The 23,743-nt window shown below is 43.5% G+C and overlaps 2 protein-coding genes across 16 annotated transcripts in view; one reads left to right on the top strand and one right to left on the bottom strand.

The window, feature by feature from the left end:
- INTS9 (integrator complex subunit 9) overlaps window positions 1–9,860 on the bottom strand; it is a 74,196-nt gene extending 64,336 nt beyond the window's left edge. Inside the window, exons 1-3 of the mRNA XM_063330722.1 lie at window positions 9,787–9,860; window positions 5,559–5,686; window positions 771–831 (exon numbers count right to left, since the gene is read on the bottom strand). Coding sequence (XP_063186792.1) covers window positions 771–831; window positions 5,559–5,686; window positions 9,787–9,795 — 198 coding nt within the window. The 5' untranslated portion in view covers window positions 9,796–9,860. The remainder of the gene's footprint in view (window positions 1–770; window positions 832–5,558; window positions 5,687–9,786) is intronic.
- A 364-nt stretch (window positions 9,861–10,224) lies between these two features.
- HMBOX1 (homeobox containing 1) overlaps window positions 10,225–23,743 on the top strand; it is a 117,031-nt gene continuing 103,512 nt past the window's right edge. For 13 of the 15 annotated variants that reach the window (XM_063330712.1, XM_063330721.1, XM_063330716.1 and 10 more), the window contains exon 1: window positions 10,225–10,423. The gene's annotated coding sequence lies outside the window, so the exon portion shown is untranslated. Of the gene's footprint in view, window positions 10,424–10,602; window positions 10,625–13,239; window positions 13,292–23,743 lie in introns of those variants that run through there. The other 2 variants (XM_063330706.1, XM_063330713.1) reach the window with 2 other exon arrangements.

The following is a 23,743-nucleotide window of genomic DNA, read 5'->3' as shown; positions in this document are numbered from 1 at the left end:
ATTTTCTCTACTGATACCTATCGCTGCACACATTTGAAATGTATCTGCCTATTTTACTAACATCTGACATATTTTTGTGTTCATTGTTCTCCTATGGCAGATTAAGCTGGATGCTGCAGTGCCTAGTTTTGGTTGAAGCCCCAGATAAATTTCGCCTACAAAACTAATGTAATGAAAAGGGGGGAAAAAAGAAAATTCTGTGTCTCTCATGTAGCTGAGTAAGTCCTGTGTCTTAGAATTAGGAGGCTGGAGATAATATCCTCCCCGCTATGTCCAGCAGCAGAACACATGTTGATTTCAGAGGCCAAAGACATGCTTTTCCTCTATAAGAGACCTCCCGTGGGTAAACCATTCACTTTCTCATAGTTCTCCTGCCTAAAAAAAGGGTACAATACCAACTTCATTTATAAGCATGCTATGAAGCTTTATTGTCAGAAAAGTGAGACTGTTGAATAAAAGGCACTCTAAGAAGGCAAAGCACTATTATTTATGGAGCTCCATGAAATAAGAAAATATTCATAGTGACGATTTCTGCATTTTAAGAGGATTTTTTAAAAAGCTAGGCTACCTCTGAAGACTGAAAGCCTCAGAGTTGCTATTAGCATTTTGTTTCAAAACGTTCTGCTCTACAAGGACATCATGGCTGGTAAGGGTACACAGAGAAACCTTTGCGATGAGTCAGCATGGAAGTATTGTTGCTGCAGTGGAAGCTCCTAACCTGTCAGGTAGCTTTTTGCACGGCAAGAGAATTCTAACCATCAGTATAGTACCTTGTCCAGAAAAGTGCTTCCATCTTTCAAAACCCAACCAGGAAGCTTGGACAGCCTGGGGCTGCGGAAAGAGAAAAAAATTATTGCAATATGAATTATATCATTATCAGCAGCTAAGGATAGACCTTCTATTTGGTGTCATACAGTAAGAGAACACGATTTCTGTCTCAGGGAACTAACAATCTCAATAAAACAGACAGACAGTTTCACTGTGTTTAAGTGTTCATTGAAATGACTTTTACAAATCATGATTATGACACTTATAAGTAAAAAGAATAAGAGGACGACACATGCAGGGAGTTTGAATTTAGTCATTTACAGTGAGAATTTCAAAAAGGCTCAGTGCTGCTTGTGTTGCCGTGTGGTTAAACTGGCTGTATAAACAGAAGTTAGGGCAGCAAGAAACTCTATGCCTGAAACAATACAAAAGCACCATAAAACTGCTCTGGGACAGGAGATGACAGACAAATACCCTCATTAGTAACAGCAGGGAAAGACCAATGCTCTGGACTGAGTCATTTATAGACACAGAGGTCGTGATTTTATATCCACATACACCATGGTTTCATGCTCAGGTCTCACCCTGAAGACCCACACCAAGAGCCGTACAGTGCATTTACCTGTGTTGGAAGGACACTGGGGCAAGGAGGTTTTGCTGTGAACTGCATGTTTTAAGCTGGCAGTTCTGGTACCAATCAGCAACAGCAGGGCCTCCTTTTTTAATTGTTTCAAATGCAAATAAACTTCAAGGTGGACATCATAATCCTGAGTTTACAGTAGTAACTGCTGCAGCATTTCTTGCTACCGTAAGTGAGAGACTTATTCATACTTCACAGTGACATTTGATTTTTGTGTGAGCCTACAAGTAGTTCTAAAACCACTGTCTGCCCAGATTCAAGCATATCTACAGAAATCCAAAAAAGAAAAAGTTGAGGAGACAAGAGAATCGAACCCACCTGGAATCAATCCCCGCAACAACCTCAAATTTGGAGAAAGAACTCTAGAACTTGGTTGTAATTAAATCTGCAAGTGTTGTGCCCTAAGCTCTACAGACAGGCATGCTTACATGCTGTAAGGGCTTTCAAATTTAAGTTCTTGAAAACAGGAAGTGATTCAAGGGCTCAGAGGAATGCTGTGTTCCGACTAACATCAATGTAAAAGAACAAATCCTAACTGGCACTCCAGAAAGTCACAAGGAAGGAAAACGGGAAAATCTAAGACTCAAGGAGTGAAGACAGAAGGTAAGAGATGAGAGCAGAAGGATGTGTCATTGAGAAGTGCAGCCCTCTTTTGAGGATAAAGACTAAGTCTGATGATGGAAAAGATGAGGTGGTTAAATGTACTCTCCACTGACACATTCAAAAGCACAATTTAAGAGCAGTATTTTGGAGACTGAAGGGGCTGAATAGAATTGGTGCACAGGGACTAAAAGCGCTATGGAAAAAGCAGGGAAAAAGCAAGAACAAACCACGTTATATGATACGCAACAACTTTGACAGATAAGGAAGGAGAGTACCGAAACCTTGGTTGGAATGGACATCTGGAGGTCTGTAGTCCAATGTCTCAAAGCCAGCATGAGATCAGGTCAGCCACAGCTTTGTCCAGCTGTGTCCTGCAAACCCCTGGAGCACAACATTCTAGAGCCTCTCTGGGGATGGGTGAAAGCGCTAAGAAAAAATTCATCGCTGGGAGGCTAACGTCCAACCTGAGCCTCTCAAGACACAATTTGCGGCCATTAGCCCCATATTTTGTCTCCCACTGTTGAAATGAGTTTGGCTCCTGCTGTCTTTGTAACTTCTTTAGAAGTAGATGTGGGTGGCTATTAGCTCTACGTCTAGCCTCAAAGCCCAGCTGCCTCAGCCTCTCCAGGTAGTCATGGGCCCCGGACCCTGACCATCTTGGAGCCCCCTGAACACTTTTCTACAGTTTCTTGGCACCTCTCTTCAATCGGAAATCCAAACCTGGATCCATTTATGGTTTCACCAGCACAAGGCAGAGCGGAATAAACTTTCCTTGATATGCTTGCCCTACTCCCCCTAATTTAGCCTAGTATGCGGTTTGCTTTATTCATGACGAAAGAGCACTATTGACTTGTACTTAACCTGGCATCCATTGAAGAGTATAGTCTTGTCAAGAGAGGCAAAATTAGCAGATAGGTCTTGTGTATGGGTGAAAGTGGAATAAGCAACACAGGACAGAAAGGACTCTCTACCTTGAAGGCAAGAAGTAACACAGTTCCTGACGACATAGTTTTGACATTGTAATAGAGTGATTGATTAATCCAAAATAGCTAGAACTGTCCCATAAATAATGTGAGCAAGTGTGTCATGGCTAGACAGGAAAGGTTAAGAGCTTCCCACATGTTCATTTTACCGTTTTGCATTTGACTTTGGTACAGGGGAGAAAATTCCAGTTGACAAACCTCCTTTAAAGTACGTGAACTGGCATAAAGTATTGCAACTGCAGGTACTTTGTACATGCTCCATGGGTTAGTGTGAACAAGGACTGCCGCTTCCAGGACAAGGTGGAATCTAAATACCTTTTGACAGACTTTTTTTGAAGAGCAAAGAACTCTAAAAAATGTCCAGTCCCTTTAAAGACACAAACACTACACCACTTTCCTCTCTTACAGATTAAAGCACAGGCTCTCAAAATGTTTGCTCGAGGAGGGTCCCATGCCAGGTATGACACAGGATTTAGCTGCATAGCAAAGGTCCTTTGTAACATCATACCTTTATGCTCCACAGAGGTAAAAATTAGGGCACCTTTGCAGACCACAGACTGAGACTAGCAGAACCCAACTGGTTCATGGATCATACTTTGGGGACTTCTGGTTTAAAGACAGCAGAGAGAAGCACAGCTCCTCTGCGTTCAAGGTTTCACATATGTCCATCTCAGCCTAGCTGCAAAGCAGCACATGTGGTTCTGAAGAGGACACACAGCTGGTAATAACCTCATGTCTGACAGGCACTGCTACATGCCTCATGCAAGACCTCTGGCAGACAGTCCTTTTTGTAGCCTCTCACCTGGAAACTGATGATAATGTCAGCTCTCTATCACCTGGCCACGTTATGTTGATAATACACATTTCCATTTCAGAGGTATTTAGACATTATCGTAATGGAGACCTGATATGTAATGATAGAACTATGAATACTATAGAGAGATAAGGACTTTTTAGTGGCAGCCACATTCTTCCTCAAGTTTTTAACTCATTTCCACAACTCCCTGCAGTTTTGTAGAGTACTGAAGAGATCAATTACTTGCCCAAGTCCACATGCTTAGGACAATCCTTGCTGTAAGGGGTGTTCAATCACCTTACCGACAAGATTGATTGGATTTAAATCCAACTGTTTGCTCCAATTCCACTGGGCCATCAGGGGTCAAATCTGACCTCCTTTCTTATTGAGTTTGAGTCATTTTAGTGCAGACATTCTGGAGGTACTTGGGGAATTCCAGGTTGTGACCTGCAATTTGGCTGTTCGTTCCCAGGGTCGCTATCAGCAGACAAAGCTGGCATATCCCCGGGGAGCGTTGATGCCTGCCTGCAGTTCTAAAGAACCTCTTAAGCCTTTGTTCACTCACCTAATTTTGCTACTTGTTCCTCTCTCAATTTCCTTTTTTAATTTGGGAGGTGGGAGAAAGCAAACGCAAGGCAATTCTGTCTCTACCTGTATTTCCCAAATTTTCTGGATGCCTTCAAAATCTACTACTGCCCCTAAATGTTGTAGTTAGCAATTGCATTATGGAATGGAACAAAAATGGGAACTATCACACTGATCCATATTAAGGCCTCTGTTGCCTACTTTACAGCAGATCTTGAACTCCACGTTCTTGCAGAACAATGCATACATTATCTATTCTTTTCCTCTGCAAAAAACCCCTAAATCATAGGAAGTGCTGGACAAACTGCTTTAACCTCACTAGGTCCCTCAGGAAACTCCCTTTCCTAATCATATTCTCCTCCTCTCAATCAAGCCTTCCTTAAACCCAGAATGTTCCTCACTTGTTTCCTCGTGGATCAAAGTTACTAAATAGTTTTTGTGAAAATTTCTGCTGCCTCCCATCACCAAGAGTTACTCATTCCCACCTTCCCTATCCCTCATTTTTGTAATTTATTCCATTTACGCAAGACATAAGTCACCCCAACTGAATATCCAAATTCACATAAAAACCTGGGAAAATATGATTTTGTAGTTAGGGCATAGAAGGGGGAGTCTTGATCTCAGGATTCTCCTCTATACTCTAATTTCACTGCCATCCCATTCCTGTGCCCAGCTGCAATGCCCTTTTATTTATTTAATTTTTAAAAGGGAACAACTATGCCATCAAGTCAACTAACAAGGACTGTTAAGTGATATTTTTCTTTGCATTAGCCCATGCTCTGAAGAACAGCCTGAGAAGACAGTGGTTAAACTGTACTTGCTGGGCTCCACGCGCTCCATCTCAGTTACCCATTTATCTCATCTTGCATGAAGAAGCCAGAAAGATGACAGATATGTGACCTCACTTGTGCTGAGCAGTTGCAGCAATACTTTACTGAAGCTTAGAATAAATTATCTAGAAAAACCAATCAATAAATCCATAAAATGTCTTCCGTCTACTGAGCCAAAGGACGTTATTTTGATAAAGAGAATTTTTAAGTGAACAAAGTCTATTTATGATATCAGATGATGCTGTTCATTTGTACTCATCCCCTCCCTCCTTCCAATACACCATTTCACGCAGAGCACTCCAACTGCAACCCAAGAAGACACAGACTAAGTGCTTACAGGCCGCAGTACATACCTCTGAACAAGTGGCATCGGGAGGAAATTGAGGGTAGACGTCATATCCAGTCCGCAATCCAACATGATGGTGGTGGATTTGAACTTGAGTACGTTGCATGGTAAGGTTGGATGTCCTGACAGGCAGTACTGAAAGAAGAACACAAAGATGAGTTACTTACTCATGACCTTTACCAACAGAGTGAGCCCCCCCCCCAACCTTATTTTTAAACACATAGTTTCATGCACACCGGAACAAAGCCTGATTTCCTCTGAATCTGTGTCTCACAGCTGCGTGTGTTCATTGAGGTTTCCCCATGTCAGGGTATTAAGGGGCAGATTTTCTTCAGCCATTTTTCTGATCACAAGCGTTGAGAGGATGGCATATGTCCTCTCTCCAATTTAGGACACATGTAGAATCTCCTTTTTCTAACAACAGAAAATCAGTTTCTTTAAAACTCAGTCCTACTGGCAAAACTTGGATGAAATTGGCTAGGAAATTTGTAAATTACTTGGTGTGGAAAGGGAGGGAGAGAATCCCTGCAGGAACACAAGTTTTATTTCCTTAAGAAACCAGCCTGAACAACCCAGTAAGGTGCAGCCCACACCTTCCGTGGCTGCTTGGCACAGATCAGCAGAGGAGGCTGTGCAAGTGCACCGCAGCAGCTCTGGGGCATGCTCTCACCTGCTTTTTGTCTTGCTAAACGCAAACAGGAAACACGAGGGAATGGACAACCATATCTGAATGGAAGGGTTTGTGTACTGAGAAATCCCAAATGCTTTGCAAGCTTAATGAGCCAGTAAGCAGGTTATGTACAGGGGCACTTCAGCATCATTGAGATGCAGTCACCTCTTCTATGGAGAGTGGCAAACATTTAACAAGGCACAGGCCAGCTGAAGGTTTGAATAAGAACAGAAGTGAATAAAAATGCCAGCTCTAAAATGTGGGATTAGAAAGGTAAACGTCTGAATAAAGGGTGTCCACCTCCACCTGAGGGTTTCTCTTCTTTGATGAGGGATTCAATGGTCCTTCAGGGATTGCAGGAATAGGAGAGTTTACGTCTCCGGTGTAAGTTTTTGCATCTCCGAAGTCTGGGCATCTGGCAGCACAGCAACGCTCAGGTGCTCAAACTTCAGGTTTTAAATTCAAGTTTTGGCCAATTAAGGTGAAAAATATCAATTGGTTGGCCATGCACTGCACTAAAACCAGATTCACTATTTTTTTTAATGCATTTATACCTTATTCTTGCTTTCTATACTTCACGCTACAAAGTGGAAAGAAGGTAGATTAATCATTTCATTTTCTACCTCTGCTCACAATATGTTAACATGGGACTGCAACTGTCTGGATTAACAACTCCCAAGGAAACCATTTATATACGTTTATCAAAAACCTGTTTAAAATTATATTTAAATATTAAAAAGCTACTAAGCCCCAAATATTAAATTAATAGTATCACAAAGACTTTTGTTTTAAATCCACAAAGCCTTAATTATTGAGGAGCAACATTACATTTTGCCTGCTGTTAGCAAAGTTTAAAAAAGGAGGTGAAAAGCCAAGCTGGTAAAGAAGTGAGTATACGAGTAAGGAATTCAGTTGTTTTATTCACCAATGTAAAATACACATGTGAAATTAAGCTCTCACCAGACCAGAACTTTGACAACTGAAGCTATAAATTCAAGTAAACAGAAAGAAATAAAGGAAAAAATAAGATCTAAACTATTTTTGTACCTTTAAACTATCCGTAATTAAAAAGGGCAATGAAATATCACCACTTTTATCAGCAAAACACTGTCTTGCTTTTTTTAAAATCATGAATAAGATCGTGACCCTAAAATCTACGAGCTAACTGGAAAATCTTCCTTTTTTCTTCTTTAAAAGCATCTAAAATAATCTATATCTGTGGCTGTCATGCTGTGGTAAATGGATTCCTGGGAGTCAATGGACTTTTTCTATCAGACTCAAGTAAAATGACTTAAAAGAAAAAAAAAGGCAACTCATACGCTATACAGCAATTTGCACAGGTGACATTTCTGGGCCTGTTAGAATTTCAGATTAGGAATCAAAAAAATCTAAGTGTTTGCACTATGTATGTCTCTATACACACTATAAATGTGATAATCTCCACCCAGTTTATACTCCTTACTGTTTAAAACAGATCCAGAAATCCCATTCACTAATATTACTGACCGGACTAAAATGCAAGTCCTTTTTGCTCTAGGTTTGTTTCCTTCCATCTTTATTTCCTTACAGCTAAAGGCTGGTACAGCTAATACACTAGGTGCCTCATCTCCTAATTAAAAAATAGTCATGTAAAAAAGTCATTAAACATACAAAAGACCCACAATAAGCCCACCTTAGCTCACAACTTTCTTGTCAGGCTTTATAAATTGGATGAAAGGTTGACAGAGTGGGGCACAAACTGATGAAGATGAGGGGCTAATTCCAGGTACTGAGGCCCCCATAGAGGCAGGTTCTCAGCAGACATCTGGTTCATGCTGAGCGCTCGCCAGCTTGGAGCGTCTCTGGTGATCTCATGGATGGCAATGTGACAGAGAAAAGAGATGATGTCTCATGCTAGCAGCTCCAAAACATTCAAAATTTTGCAGGTTAAAGCTACTGCTTTGAATTCCAACTGAGAGCAGCAAATACTGCAGTGCATTCTTCCAGTATTATATCACATGCTAGCATAAAAATCTAGGGGGAAGTTCGCAATTGGAGTTGCCTGGACCAAAGCACATTTGAATTTGTGACGTTTTCACTGTATTCTGAATCAGGTCTGGAGGCCTGAACCTCTCTCTCGTTCTTCCAAATTCAACCCAAATAGATGAGAAAAGACGATGAAATAGCATCCACTCCTCCTCCCACAACCCCGAAATTCAGCCACATCTCCAGACAACTAAAAGATGAAGAATCTGGTCTTATGATCCCCAGTCTCCAAATTTGTACATGGGTCTAAAAATGCCACAATGCAGATTTCAGACAGCTTGTGTTCTCCTTCCCTTTCTCTACCCCTGTGCAAGACTCTAGACATAACAAAGAACGCTGCATTTCCACTATGGCCTTCATTTAAAGATTTCTTAGTTTGCTTTTCCCCCCTGCCCTGCATTGTATTAGCCTCTACGATCACGTCCATAAGTGCTTAGCTTTGCACAGTTTGTCCCACTGGTAGTATTCATCCCCACAGAGGGACGTAATTGCATATGTAAGATGACGCCGGATCAGGCTCTTCGGCCACCTGCCTATGGAATTAATTTTACACAGTTACACCACAGATAGCGATTTACTGGAAGTCTCAAAGCAAGCCCAGAATCCAAGTTCACTTCTATGAAGCTTCCTCAAGACAAACTGCTTAGTCTCAAAACTGAGAGACAATCTTACATTTAACAACAGTGTAACTTCAGGTTAAACAAATCAAAGGTTATGCTCCGGTATTTTGAAAGGTGCTTTGGTTTTCACCTCCAAAGAATTGCAGCACATTCTGTCACAAACAGGGAAACTCTTCCTGAAAAATAAAGTAGCAGCTGGGAAACTTAAATAATTGAAAAGGAAGTTCTAGAGAGGAGACCAATAATAGGGGTAATGTGTTTTCTGATAACCTTCCCTTTAGATCAGAACCAACACATTTGTCAGAAGCGTAGTGCACCCTCCACAAAGCCACTCCAGGCTGGTTTTCTCATTAGTAATTAACCGTATTAACATCAGACTGCTGAGGGGAAACGATTTTACGATGAACCGCGGGGATTTATTAATATCCCGACAGCGACCCGGCAGAAGTCACACGTGCCATGGGGTAGCTCCAGCCCACGGAGAGACTCGTGTAGAAGGGTGGGAAGGCGGAGAAACACCTCCACGTCCTCCTCCTCCTCCTGAATCCCACCGCGGGGGGGCCCTAAGGACAGCAGCCTGCCCGGGCCTGGGCCCCCTTCCCACAGACGGTGGTCAACCCTCATTTGCCCTGGCCTCCGTCCCCTCAGCCGGCAGCTCCCCGCCGACCGTAACGGTCGGCGGGGAGCTGCCGGCTGAGGGGACGGAGGCCAGGGAGCTACTGGCTGAGGGGAACAGGGTGGCCCCCTCCCCCAGGGCCGCCCCCCTCAGGGCCGCTCCCCTCAGGGCCTCAGTTTCCCCTCAGGGCCGGCGGGGCTGCGGCTCCCACAGCCCCGTAGCGATCCTGGAAGCCCCCTCCCGCCACTGAGAGGGAGGTCAGGCCGAAGCCCCCATCCCTCCCACCGCAACCCCACACACTCACCAGCTTCATGCTTCACCCGGCTCTATTTACTGGGACAATCCTGCACCCCCCAACAACCCTCCGCCTCCCGGGGCATAATGGGATTTGTAGTCCCGCCGCTTCCCCTCCGCCCGGGATGAGGTCATGTCGCGGGGCACGCCGGGAGTTGTAGTCCTCCCCCCGCGCTGCGCCCCGCCGGCGTGCCGCCACGCCGAGGCATGCTGGGAGTTGTAGTCCCGCCGCGGCGGCTCTCCCCGTCACCCTGGGGAGGGGGGGAACTACAAGTCCCAGGGTCTCACAGCGGCGGCAGGTGGGAGCTTGGATGTTGATATCAACATGGCGCTTGTCAGACAGACAAAGGCAGTCAGTCTGGTGTGATTGAGCCAAAAAAAAAAAAAAAAAAAAAAAAAAAAAGAGGGGGCGAGCGGGGAGGAGGGAGCGGCGGGAGCAGAGCCGGGCGGGGAGGGGGACCCTTCTCCTGGGGGGGCTGGGGAGGGGGGCTCGGCGGCCGAGGGGTTTCCTCTCCCCCCCCGCCATTGTTCTCGTCCCTCCGCGCCCCCCCTTCGTCTCCCCTCAGGCTGGGGCGGGGGCGGGCGGGGGGACCCCCCCCAGCTCCTGCCGTTCCATGGTGAGGTGGAGGCGCCGCCAGCACCCAGAGGTGAGTGTGGGGAGGAAGGGAGGGAATGGCGGGCGGGGGTGGAGGGGGGGGGAGGAGCGGGGCTTGTGAGGGGAGGGGGCGGGCGGGTGGGTGGGCTGGAGGGAGGGAGTGGGAGCGGGGAAGGGGGGTCCCCCCCTCAGCCCGGCACCGCCGGGGAGTTGAGCCCAGCCGGAGACGCGGGGTTTCCTCGCAGCGCGGGATGTGCGTGAGGGAAGGGGGGAGTTGGGGAAGGGGGGTGGGGGGGGAACCGGGGCCGGGGCGGGCAGGGGCAGCCCCTCAGCCCGAGGTTGAAGCCGCCGCTTTGGGGGGGCTCCGCGTATCCCCCCCCTCCTCCCCGCCCCGGATCGGGGGAGGAGGAGGAGGAGGAGGACGGTGTCCCCGGGAGGCGGCTGCGGAGAGGGCAGGGCAGCCTCTGGGTTTTAAGGAAGAGCCCTCCATCGTTGTTCCCGCTGTTTATTTATTCTTTTTTTTTTTTTTTACCACCCCTCTCCCGGGTGGACTCGCGCCCCTCAGCCTGGGTGGGTGCTTACTTATTTATTTTCATTTATTTTTAATTCTATTTTTTGTTGTGGTGTTTCGGTTTTGTTAGCCGCTGAGTTTGGGGCTGGGGGCTCCTCTCCCTGTCCCCGGGACCCCCGGAAGCCGGTGGGGGGGCTGCCCCGGCCCGGCCCGGCGGTAGTTTGGCCGGGGAAGGCGGAGGAGGGAGGCTCCGAGCCGGCTGGGGATGGAGCCCGGTACGCCCCCGAGGATCGCGCCCAGCATCGAGCCCCCCTCGCCGGGGCTGTGCCGGGGAGCTCCCCCCCGGCTGGGGGAGTCTGTGTTTGTGGGGGGGCTGAGCCTTTTTTAGGGGATCCCCCGGTGCTTTGTGCCTGTGGAGGTGATGAGAGGGGGAACGGGGTGCCCCAAACCCCGCTGGATGGCAGGGGCTCGGGGAGGCTGCGAGGAGGGGGAGATGTGGTGCAGCTCCGGGGCTTTAAAGGAGAGGTTTTTTTTCGCGGAGGGCAAAAGGCGTTTGAACCGAAGGGGTTTCTTGTTGCTGGAGAGTTTTAAACACGGGAACGGGTGGGGGGAGGAGGAGGACCCGGAGGGAAGTCATTCCCAAAATGTGCGAGGAGAGCTTGGGTGGGGTGGCATGGGCTTGTTTATTTCGTACTTGTTGAGAGGAGATGGGGAGGGAAGGGGGGTAAATGCTGTTGTATCCGTGCCTGGGATCCTTTTTTTTTTTTCTCGGAAGAACAAGCGTGTTTGACCCCAGGACCGGCTGGAGGAAGAGGCAGGGAATGCCGCTGAATTGTTTTGCTGTGCTTCGGGGTTAAAACAAAACAGGCGAGTGGTTTTTAGGCAAAATACACACGCGGAGACAGACCAAGCCGAGTTCTTCAACCTGAGTTTTGTCTGATGTTTGTTTTTTTTTTTTTTTTTCTTAGTTATTCTAAGAGTTGTCTTTTGGTATGTTTGCAGAGCACTTCTCCGGAAAGCATTTTTTCCTTTGCGATTCTCTGAAAAAGCCTTGGTCGTGTGTGCTGTTTTTCCAGTCCCTTCGTGTTAGGGACAAAAATGCCTTTTTTTTTTTTTTTTTTTTGGGTGTGGGGAGGGAAGGAGGAAGAGGAAATGAAGACTGTAAGCATGTTTGCCGTTTGTCTGTGGAGTCGGGCATATCTCAGTTTGTTCTCCTGCTCAAGTAACGCTGGCAGTACAGATAAGTGGCTTTTAAGTACAAAATGTATATGAACAAAAGCTGGAAAGATTGAAACTTTGTAGGGAGGAAAGCGTTAAGCTGATGGCCAGGGCAGGCGTTTGAGAGCGCATCTGAGAGCAGATCTGATAGACGCTCCCTACGTGCCCCTGCTTCAAACTGATGGGGATGGAGGAAAAGGAAACTGGTTGGGAAATAAAAATACAATTTGCGTGAATGATACCGTGTAAAATATATCGTGTCAGAGAGAGTGATTGTGCTTTGCAGACGATTTGTGGGCTGGCAAAACCCTGAAGTGCCTGCTTGTGTCCCGTGATATGACTAGCTCATTTCTGCAGGGCTCATCAGGTACAGACTCTGCTTCCTTCCTGGGATGGTGCAGCTGGCATTTGATTTCCTCCATGGATGGGAGAGGAGGAGTCCTGTGCAGTTTTCTTCCCCGAGATGATTGCATTTTCTTTGGCCTTGCTGTACCCTGCCTCATTAGTAGGAACTGCATCTATATTTATTTACCATTATACCATGTCCCTTGGGATGGCGGGTGTAGTTTGGAGTAGGTATATATGGATTTATCACTCTTAACATTTTTTTTCCTCCCATCATGCTAGGGCCAAATCTGTCAACAGCAGAGAACAAACTTAATTTATTTCTGTGTTTTGCATCTCCCTTTTTGCCATTTCTCTTCCAAATTGCTAAGCAAACATCTCCAAGATGCGGCGGGGGGAGGGAAGTAGGGAAGTGCGAAAGGGTTGGAATATGTTATCTGTGCAGGGATGCATTTGTTATCTGCATGTTCTGGGAGCACTGGGCTCTGTCAAAGAGCAGGGTTTGATACTGCATCTGAGAAGTGGCGTTTGGTAAGGCTCTTTTCCCTTATGTGAAGATTCTTCTTTAGCCCCACGACAGCCACAACTTTTTCTGTGTGGTTGACAGAATTGCCTGACGAGCCCAGGCATGAGACTAGGAACAAGGAACTTGTGTTTTGCTCAGCGATGTCTGTTCTTCCTCCTTCCTCCTATCGTTCCTTGAGCACCAGAACAGGCATCAGCATTTTTACTCCTGTGTCATCTAACTCTGTTCAGAGCAGGTCTAGACGACATTGTGGTATGCAGGCTGACAGCTGTGCTACAGGAATGCTACCACAGGTGAAACTGCAGGATTTTTAATGAGTGGTAAGGAAATCTTGAAGCAAAACTTGTGTGGATGAGGCCTGCTTATCTCTATACTTTACTGAGCGGTCTTGAGAAATTCTGTTCTATTTGTTGACCTTTCTAGAAAAACGTGCATCTCTCTAGCATTGCAATTCTGGTAATTCAACAGAATTGGTAACCAGTGTCAGCTGCAGAAATCTTCTAAGGCAGTTTCTGTGTGGGTCTTTCTGGTCGCTTTCAAAGGGATGTTAAAAGTTCATGGTTGTCCAGTGTTTTGAAAATCAAATTATTATGAAATGTTTACTTTATAGTGACAATCCATAAATTCATGGAGGTGCTTGATATGGTTTTTTATCGTTATCTCGAGCTGGGAGAACAGTGGGGTTCTAGCATTCACTTTCAAAACTTTTTTTTATTTTAATTTTGATGCATTTTTAATAAGCATGAATTTCAAGAATTGTTCTGCCATTAATTTTTGGGATTGCTCTTTTTTGTTGGGTGTCAGTGGGGCAGTGGTGAAATTTTGGTCTTTAGGAAATGATGTTTCGGAGGGGAATTGGAATAATTAATGAGACTGAAAATGAGAAAGGAAGAATGCTGTACTGTCCCTTTCATAAAGCAAGCTCCGAAGATGTTTGGTTGTATATGTTAGAAAATAAACCATTTTGCATAAAATGATGGCACATTTTAGTCTAAAGAAAGCAACTTGTGCTTTACAGTGATTTCTGTGCAGAGCTTTTAGGGACACGATAGAATTACAAGTTCCAGCGTTGGGATCTGTGGCAAATATTTTCCATCTCCTGCAAAGTTTAGGATTTGAAATCAAACACTTGAAGGGATGCTGTCAGCTTCAGAATCCTACTGCAAAAAAACATGCCTTTGTTTCTCCTACCAATAACTTTATGCAGCTTTGACACTTCTTCTAAAGTCATTGAAGTCGATTTCACTTTATACTGATTTTAATGGAGCAGGCATTGGATCTGCATACACATCCTCATGGGATTGGGCTTTAATTATACCTATGCTGATAATGTTATCGTGTGAGTTATCAATGAAGTGAGACCAATGCTATGATTATAGTGGGATTTTTAGGAGATAACGTGGAGAATTTGAATTTTTGGGGGTCTAAGTTATATCCCTAAAGCTGTTTTTGTACATAAGATTACTAATAAACTATTTTGGCATTCTAATATTCCTGTATTGACTAAAGCTCCCTTCTGACATGTATAAAATTAGAATGGCTGCATAGCAAAGTATATTAAGAGTTCATATTTGAACACTCAGTCATGCAAACGGATTGCATGTTAGCTATGAATGCAATTGGCATTGTTAATGCTAGATAAGTGTTTTGACAAATGCTTTTAATTTGGGGAACAATACAAGCAAGAATAACAGGATATGAAAAGAAAGCTTTATTTTTCATTTCACAGGTGGCAAATCAAGGTGCAGAGGGATGAACTTGCCCAGGTTCCTACATGGAGACTGCGGCAGAACCTAGTAATCCGTTCGTGATCTCAGGGGTTTGTCAGGGCTTTAATCAGAGTTTTTCTGCCTCCCCTCATTAATTGGTTAACTTCCACATTTTAAAAATAACGCCTAGAGATTATTTTTCATTCTTCCAGTTTCAAACTTTATAGTCTTAAGTTTTTTTAATTTTCAATTGAGCCTTGAAAGCAGGGTTGGAAAGCTTTGTCTGAACAGCACCTCCCTGACATATGATACTATCTCGAAACAGTCTCTGACAAGTGAACCCTCTCATTGAAATCATGTGAGGAATTTTATTACTCAACTCTGAAGATCTTCTGGGGGAAAGGAGGTTGCAAACTATTAACTATGTGGTCTTCGTTGCAAGTTGGCACATAAAATGTTCTCATGTATTGAGGCAGTCATGTGGTCCACAGCAAGAAGTAGAGTATCGGCTTTGTAGTCACTGGCCAATGGAAAATTTCATCTTGTAACTGTGAGAAACATTTATTTTTGTGTTGTGTCTCCTAAAAAGAGAGATATTCGCTTGAAATCTGGTCTGTCTTTAAACGTGGTATTGTTTGATTTCCTTCCCCTCCCCTCCCACTCAGCTAGGCGCTTATACAGGGTTAGCCTGTGGCCGTAAAAGCATGTGGAGAAGCTTTTATGATAGATAACCTTAAAAAGTATATTGTGTTTGGGGTGCTTCTGTTCTTTGCTGTTGCAGTTGGGTTTCCCAAAAGCTCGTTGTTCGTGCAGTTTTCCTGCGTAATAAGCTGCTGAGCAAAGTGCTCGTTTCACAGTTATGAAACTGCTGCTATCGCAATTACTGCATTGTAAAGCCTAACCTAATCAGAAGTGATCGATTTATGGCCAGAACTTGTGTGGTGTGCTAGTGGAGTACAGCTCTGATGTTTCACATTAGATTCATTACGGCCAAGCCACTGTCCTTCTCCTTTACTACTCTATGATAAAAGAATACTTTGTACCTTCGTTTGTAAATCTTTAAGTGCTTTACAGAGGTATCAGTATTTTACAAATAGAGAAACTGAGGCACGAGGGCCAAGTGACTCACTCAAGGTCACATACTGAGTCAGTGGCCATTGAGCCTGGCTGTGTCTGCTCCCATCTATTGCACTTTTAAATCTGTGATAAATTCCTTATATGATAAGTATATATTAATATATTGGCTGGTTGTCTAATGTGCTCGATAAGAATACGTAAGTCAATGAGATATTTTTTTTTTACAGTGATGGGAGGATTTCCCATGTTCCATTGACTTCTGTGGTTTGACACTTGTCATCCTTACTTATTCAGTTATTTTTATTGCTTTTTATCTATTAGATTCCGCACCCTCTCCCGAAAGCACCACTGGGATAAATTTTCTCACAAGACTGTAAGGGGTGCCCGTATTTTCTTGCATAGCTTTTCTTCTCCTTTGTTTAATAGGAGTTTTTCAGTGTTGGACTTCAAATCTATCTCAGGAATGCACACGCATGTTTGTTACTTGTTTTGATTCAGCACCTTGTTAATGTAGACACCAAAAGGTTGAACAATTACTGTTTTGATGCGCTTTTTTAAGAAGTAAAAAAAATAATAATCTATAACTGGTTATTCTACCCGTCAGCGTGCAGATTTCCCTTTCCCAGTTCTTAATCAAAGCTGCGTGTAGAGTCTGAAGTTAAAGACTGCTCTTAAAACTGGGAACTGCTGTAGTGCAGCGCTTCTGACAAAGTGTATTCTGCTTTATCTTTCCTGTGCAGCCAACCAGAAGGTATGGAAGGTCAGTTAACTCTTTTTCCTACAGAATTCCTTTATGAATGTTTATTTCATCATTTTAGGTTGGTTTCAGTGCAATTACCAGCCTGAAACTGATTACTAAGCATGGTGCTTCATCAGGTTGTATGTATGTATACAGCAAAAGGACTTCTGTAGCTTGGTTTGACAAAGACCTAACTTGGTGTATGAGCCTGCGGTATGTTTGTGAGTACTTCTTCCAGTCTGCCCAATGAGTGGGATGTTGTTTCCAGGTCTACTGAAGAGTTTCTTGTAGCCAGAGGAAACAAATTTTATTACCTTCTTCATGCATAGAGGTGGGACTCTCGTTCTTCGTACATCTAAGACGTCTGTTTGGATTCTATTAAATTTATGTGAACCCCATTCGCTGCTGTGGTGGTACATGAGGTCTTAATGTTGGGGTAAGGACATAATTTACAATAATGCAAAATACATTAATTTTGTTTGGGAATCTCACTTGCCCTGAATTCCTAGCATCTGTTTTCTCCCTGCTTTTGAACTTAATATTTAAGAAGCCTTATTTTCTTTTCACTTCCTTAAAAAAAATTGTTATACGTTAAGTTCAGCAGTAAAACAACTCATGCTACTGACTGTAGGCAACTCTTTCAGTGAGCCTTGTGAACAGCCAGTTTTATTCTTCTGATAAGCCTATGCCCTATCAATTGGGAAGTGTGGCATATAGTCATTTCCTGCATTTTGAGCTGCCCATTTCTTACGAGCTCTGAAGCAAGCACTGAATCTGCTTTTTGTTCTTCCAGTGGTACTGTAATACTAATGGAAGCAGAAAGCATTTAGTTAGTTCATAAAATACAAGCGCTGTTTCTACTTGGATATTTATTCTGACCTTTGTTTTGGACAGTTTCTCTGCCATGATCAGATTCTCTGATCACAATGTCAGCTTTCACTAGAAATCTTTGTGGTTTAACTGGCAGGGTTTTGGAGTCCGAGCAACGGGGTATGCGGCAGCTCTGACATGTAAGTAGTGCTCAAATGTTGAAAAGGAAAGTTCTTCCTGGCAATGAGATCACGCTGGGCTCTCGTTTCTAGGCTCTGCCGTAGGTCTTACTTTATGACCCAGGGCAAACTTCTTGACTTGCCTGTGTTCCAGGCTCTAATATGAAAATAATTCTTCCAGGGCTGTTGAGATGCTTTCACATTCATAAAGTATTTGAAGATTCTTGGCCGGATGGTATTGCATGCTGCTGCTCTTGATAGTATAAACATGAATGTCCTAAGTGTATTTACACAGAGTAAGAACCAGCTATTTAAGCTAATACTGATTTTTCATGCCGCAGATGGGAGAGGTAAGTAGTTGATCACAGTTTTCTCAACTCAGTTGTATTATGCATGGTTTCCAGACATCATCGTTGGTCATCCTCTGACTGTTTGCGTTTCATGGGGGTTCCATCCGATGGTGCGGGGCTGTTCAGTGAGAAGTACAGCAGTCTGAAAAAGCGGGAACTTACTGAAGTTGAAACTTATTCCTGCCTCTTTAATTTCCTTGTCCATAGAAGTAGAATGATGTTAACATATTGGAGATTCATAAAATTTAAGGCGAGAAAAGACAATTAAATCGCCTTCTCTGATATGTTTTATATGCTTTCTATCACAAGCCTTTAAATTTTAATCGTTTGCTCTGAAACTGAGACCAGCAACTGCTGTTTGGCTAAAAACAATTTGAAAGTTTTCCAGCCTTGAGTGTCTGTCATTGGTAATTTCAAACTCATCACTTCTCTTGGTAGTTTGTGCCATCTCACTGTTAAAAACAAGTGGCTGATTTCAATTTGAATTTGTCTAAGTTCTGCCGCTGGTTCTTGTTATGACTTTCCTGACAAGATTAGAGCCCTTTAGTACCCAGTACTTTCTTGCCATGGAGGTACTTACACTCTGTAATCAAGTTACTCGATTGATAAGGAAACAGAGTTGAGCTTTTAAGTCTTACTCTGAGGCATTTTCTCCAGCACTCAGATCATCCGGTGATGCTTCATGGTCTCCATTTATTTTTAACGTTGTGGAAACCAAAAATGGGGAATGTTCCAGCCTGTGTCTGATCCATACTGAGTACTGAGGTGCCATGGCCTTTTTTGCTACGTGGCCATTTGAAAGGTTCACAGTAGCCCTTTTGCATAGGGAAATCGCTGCTCTGACACTGAGATTCTTTCCAGTAAAGTCTGCCATTTAGTAGTTACAGTCTGCATTTTTTAGATTATAAATTTGCCTTAGTGTTTTGCTTTCCTGAGCTGAGTTAAGGTAGGCATTCAGACTTCTTTCTTTTGCTGTCCTTTCCTCGTAATAACGTACTGTTCCTGTAGTCCTGGTGTCAGGCTCAGATTTTTATCTGCAGTGATAAAAATGTTGAACTGCATCAGACCTTAAATTTAGTGACAAAAAAATTAGCATGACGCAATCCCAGGAAGTAGATTGAGAACTGGCTAACTGACAGCTCTCAGAAAGTACCAGTCGATACGGAGCAGCCGATGTGGATTTCCACTAGAACCAAAGTACGCTCTGTGCACATACTTTCTACTGTTTGGCTACGTTTGTAATCTCCAAGTTAGTCCTTTATCAAGACATTTTCCATTAAAATATGCTGACTGGCACTACCAGTGTCCCCGTTATCTTAATTTTTTACTGGGGAAATATATAATTATTTTTATTATTATTTTTTTTTCCTGTTGGTTTGCCTGGACTGATACCCAGCTGACCACTTTACAGCTCTCCAGATTCGTTCCATCCCCTTTTTGAGCATTAGCACAATATGAACATTCACCTGGCCTGGGGTTTTCCCCTCATTTTCTAGAGAGTCCCTCATTAAAAAAGGAAAATAAACCCCCCACCCTACAAGCCTGCAAAAAGCCCACTTTGGTCATGTTTTGTAAGCAGATTTCAAATGTTTCACTCTTAATGGATTTTCTGAAAATCATCTTTTCTTATTGATGAATTAGAAGGTACTTTGTGTGACAGAAGCATGTTGCCCCAGTCTAACGGAGAACGGTTCACAGTAATCCTGGCCCTCCCTTCCACTAAAAAGTTAGTTTTATAAATTTTATTATCTTATTATCTTTGTGTGTGTGTGTTGAATCTTGCACTTTGGTTAGTAAGAGGAACATCCCAAGATCTTTTATTCCTGAATGTTTGCAAGTATAAAACCACAATGCTTTTGGGGCGGCCGAGGAGCATCTGCTGGCAGGTTGCGTTGCGTGGTGGAATGAAGACCTTTCTAACCTCAGCGAAGCAAGCAGCTACTTCTGAAGACGCTCGTGAATTATCCTTCAGTTCATTTCATGGGCATAATTCTGATAAATATTGGTGTTGCTCCTCTGCCACACTCAAGGAAATTCTGTTTTATTCATATTCAGTCTGCCTTCTTACTTTTCGTTAAAAATGCAGCTGCCTTCACTTGCTGCCTGTTCCTTAAATTTCCCTTTTCCTGTCCCAAACTGATTTAGCTTTACTCCCTCCATGTTGCAGCTGTAATCAGCAGCGCACACGAAAGTCTTGGTAGTATTTTTGCTATTGCTTTTTAGGACACTGAAATATGGTATCTTGAAACCAAACCTCATTGAAATACCACTGTTGGTAAGTGTGTTGGGTTTTTTGTTTGTTTTTTTAAGGTAGGTGTTTGAAAGGACTTGCTCCATGACAAAGTCCTTGTTTTAAAACCTGCAAATTCCAGGCAGATAAAATGCAAAGAGGTCGGGCGAGTATCTGAAGTTTGGGATGTCTGCTTCCTTTCTGGCTGTCGAGTGGGAAACCTGCCACAGAGATAGGCTTTGAGGAAAGATTTGCGAGGGGGAAGAAGGGGAAGAGGATTGAGGCCCAGGAGCTTGGAGGCTGGGAAAGATATTGTAAAAAAAAAAAAAAAAAAAAAAAAGTATGCCATTTCTGCTGCTTGCAGTTTGAGGTGTGGCACTGTGAAAGTCTAAGGCAAGTAACAGAGACCCAAAAATGTGTGCCGTTATGTTGGACATAAATACTTCTTACAGTGCAAACCTCTGAGCACAGCCGGCGGCTTTCCTGCCTCCCAGCTAAATCGGTATCTGATTTTTCTGTTCCTCTGCTGTCTTCTTGCAGGAGTTGTTTATTGACTAAAATTGTTTCCATATGGCTGCGATGTAGAGCTTGATTACATTAAACGTGGTGCTTTCCTGTGGCATGGCGGTGCTATGGAAAGATCATCCCTCTTCCTCTCCTCCCAACCTCCCCTTCCTCCATAAAACTTGGATTTGGAACGTGTAACTTTCCCCCCCACCCCCAGGCTTGTAGAACTGGAAAGCTGAGATCCAGTTCTTTTTTGGGTTGTTGTATTTGATTGCTTAGAAGGGTTTGCGTATAAATTGCTGATAAAATACTTAAGATGAAGGTTAGGGCGACTGGTTGCGGTTTGAGAGCATCGCTGGAGCTGGGGCTCCAATGTGTTACGCCCTGAACAAGTATGCAGATTCTACCTCCAAAGCGCTTGCTGCCCGTCAGGGCAGTCCATTTAGGTTGTATTTGTTTACACTGATGATCAATTTAAGTACTGCTCCAAGAAGGTGTTAAAATTCCTGTACTTGGACGCTTCAGGATGCTAAAGGGCCAGATTCACCACTTATCTGGAGCCTGGAAGCTATGTCTAGTTTGTGGGAAAACAGATACGTTTAATAGCAAATGGATGCACTGTAGCTTTGATAAGAATAAAAGCTGATTGTTGGCTAAGTTAGCAAATAAAAAAAACAGCCATGAAGCATCTTCACCCTCTCTTTGCAATTACGCTCTTTTATAAACTTGAGTTTATAACCTGGATTCAAAACTTTTTGGTTTTTGTTAAGTGTTTTCTATGTAAATAGGTTACAAAATATAAATACCTTTTTCTTAAGCCTAAGCCATCTGATGTAATGCCTACATTTCTTGTAATGTACTTTAAACAGAACCTAAGCAATGTATTTTTACTGCCAATATCTCAAATAACGTCAAACGAGTGAAGTGTTGGTAGTCACTCTTGGTTGAGCGCGTGGAACCAGAATCTGATGAAGTAGTTAACCAGCTTTTGACAGAAGTAGCCTCTTCTGCATGTGCATAGAGAATATTTTCTTCATTTCAGTATATTCAGATAGTTCAGATCACAGACTATTTAATTCAAAACTGCAAAACCATTTGGGAGCTGTAAATGCAGAAATGCTTGTTTTCCTTGCCTAACATAAGGTGGAAAAAAAGAACAATGAGGAAAGAGATTCACTAATACTGAAATCTTTCAGTGGAGGACACAGCAAGGTTCAATTCACTTAATAAAGATAATTCATTTGTTTTCACTAAAGCATTTTAAAATGCAAACCATGTTTCCATAACCCTTTTATGCGTCCAGCACATATGATGTATCATTCAAGATTAATAAAACTGTAATACATAAAAGCTGGCATTCTGAAATTGTTTTATAAACAGTCTAGCTAATAACCCAGGGTGGAAACTGAAGTGCAGGTATGCTGCTCAGGCTTTTGCTAGAGCGTAAAGTTCCCTCTAGTCTTATATTAATTCAATGTGAAATAAAGGCTTCAAGGGGACGAATGAAGCTTTCCTAACCATGGGGTGTCCAGTGACTTGCTGGGTGGTGTAGGGCCCTCTGAGGTGTTAGGTGTCTATGAGGCAGGTTCAAGCCACAAGTTATTTAAACGTCCCTCGTAATTTAGAGGTGTTTGACTATTGAGCTGGCAGGTAAAAGGAAGACGGTGACCATGAAGCTGTCATGGCCATCTCCTCTGCTTGTCCTTTTCCTTGAGGGACCTGCTGCTGCCCAGAGCTTGGAGTAAAGGCTGTAGGCACCTCGGCCAGCATGCTGGTTGTTGTGGATCCTTGATAGATGGCTGGTGCGCATCATGAGGAGAGAACTTTTCATAAAACACTGTGTATCCTGCAGCTGCGACAGGATGCCTACAGATCCTGATTTATCTCAAAGATCTCTACTCCCTGTTGTGCAAAGTGCTGGGGGAAAGGTAGGCTGGAGAAGCTTTAGTTTTTTTTCTGTCCCTCACAAAATGCACTAGTTACACAGGAGCAGAAGCAAAGACTAGAGTGCATTTAGTTTTCACTGCTGTCATCTTCACAGAAAGGGAGAAGATAAATTGCGACTGTCACAGACCTTGTCTGTTCTACTTCTTGCATGTCAGAGCTGCACTCTGCTTCTTACCCAGCGGATGACCATCTAAAACAAAACCAAAACCTCTTTAAACCCCTCCTTTAAACTAATGAAATGTAGTTTGCTAGTTACTTTTCTGTGATTTCCAGAACTGTTGAAACAGTGTGAGTTGATGAAGACTCTCTTGCATATTTTATGTGAGCTCAGATATTTGAATATGGAATAGAAGTGGTACTGAATATCTGCAGTTTCCATTGAATTTCAATGCCTTTCAAGGGTGAGTCCTTAAAGAAGATGTAACTAACATTAGAGGCAGTGGGAGTGCTCTCTGTTGGCTTTTGCAAGAACTGAACTGGAAATGTATTGAGGATATTTTCTTTTTTTAATTAACAGGAGAGCGCAGAGTTCTAGGTCCTTTCATACTTAAGAAGAATTAATTCTCCATTGTTTTTGCTTTTGACAGACTCTTACTGTCAGCCTTCCAAAGGAGACATTGGCCCTTCCTCCAATTATTTGATGGAACAATTTACCACGTGCAGCCTTCCCCCCACCCTTCACAGTAGAAATCTGCTTCTGGTGCCCTCCTGGGAGCTGCTTCCCAGCTCTGCCTTAGAATCATAGAATTGCCCAGGTTGGGAGGGACCTTTCAGATCATCGAGTCCAACCGTCAACCCAACTCTGACAAAAACCATCACTAAACCATATCTCTAAGCACTATGCCTACTCGTCTTTTAAATACCTCCAGGGATGGTGACTCAACCACTGCCCTGGGCAGCCTGTTCCAATGCTTAATAACCCTTTCAGTGTAAAACTTTTTCCTAATATCCAATCTGAACCTCCCCTGGTGCAACTAGAGGCCATTTCCTCTTGTCCCATCCTCTGTTCCTTGGGAGAAGAGGCCATCCTCCACCTCTCTGCAGCCTCCTTTCAGGAGGAGCCTTATGCTCTCTTGTCTCTTGCAGACAGAAACCTGCACAGTGGTGGGACTGAAACACTTTTGTTCTTCTTGCACACTCTTGGCCTTGTAGTGAGCAGCGTGTGTTAAATGTCCTGCAAATAACTGAATAAAGAGGATGATCCTTCAGTTTTCTCCTAATGAG

The sequence above is a fragment of the Chroicocephalus ridibundus genome, chromosome 3 (genome assembly GCF_963924245.1).
Source record: "Chroicocephalus ridibundus chromosome 3, bChrRid1.1, whole genome shotgun sequence".
NCBI lineage: Eukaryota > Metazoa > Chordata > Aves > Charadriiformes > Laridae > Chroicocephalus > Chroicocephalus ridibundus.
This window is presented reverse-complemented; position numbering and strand designations above follow the sequence as displayed.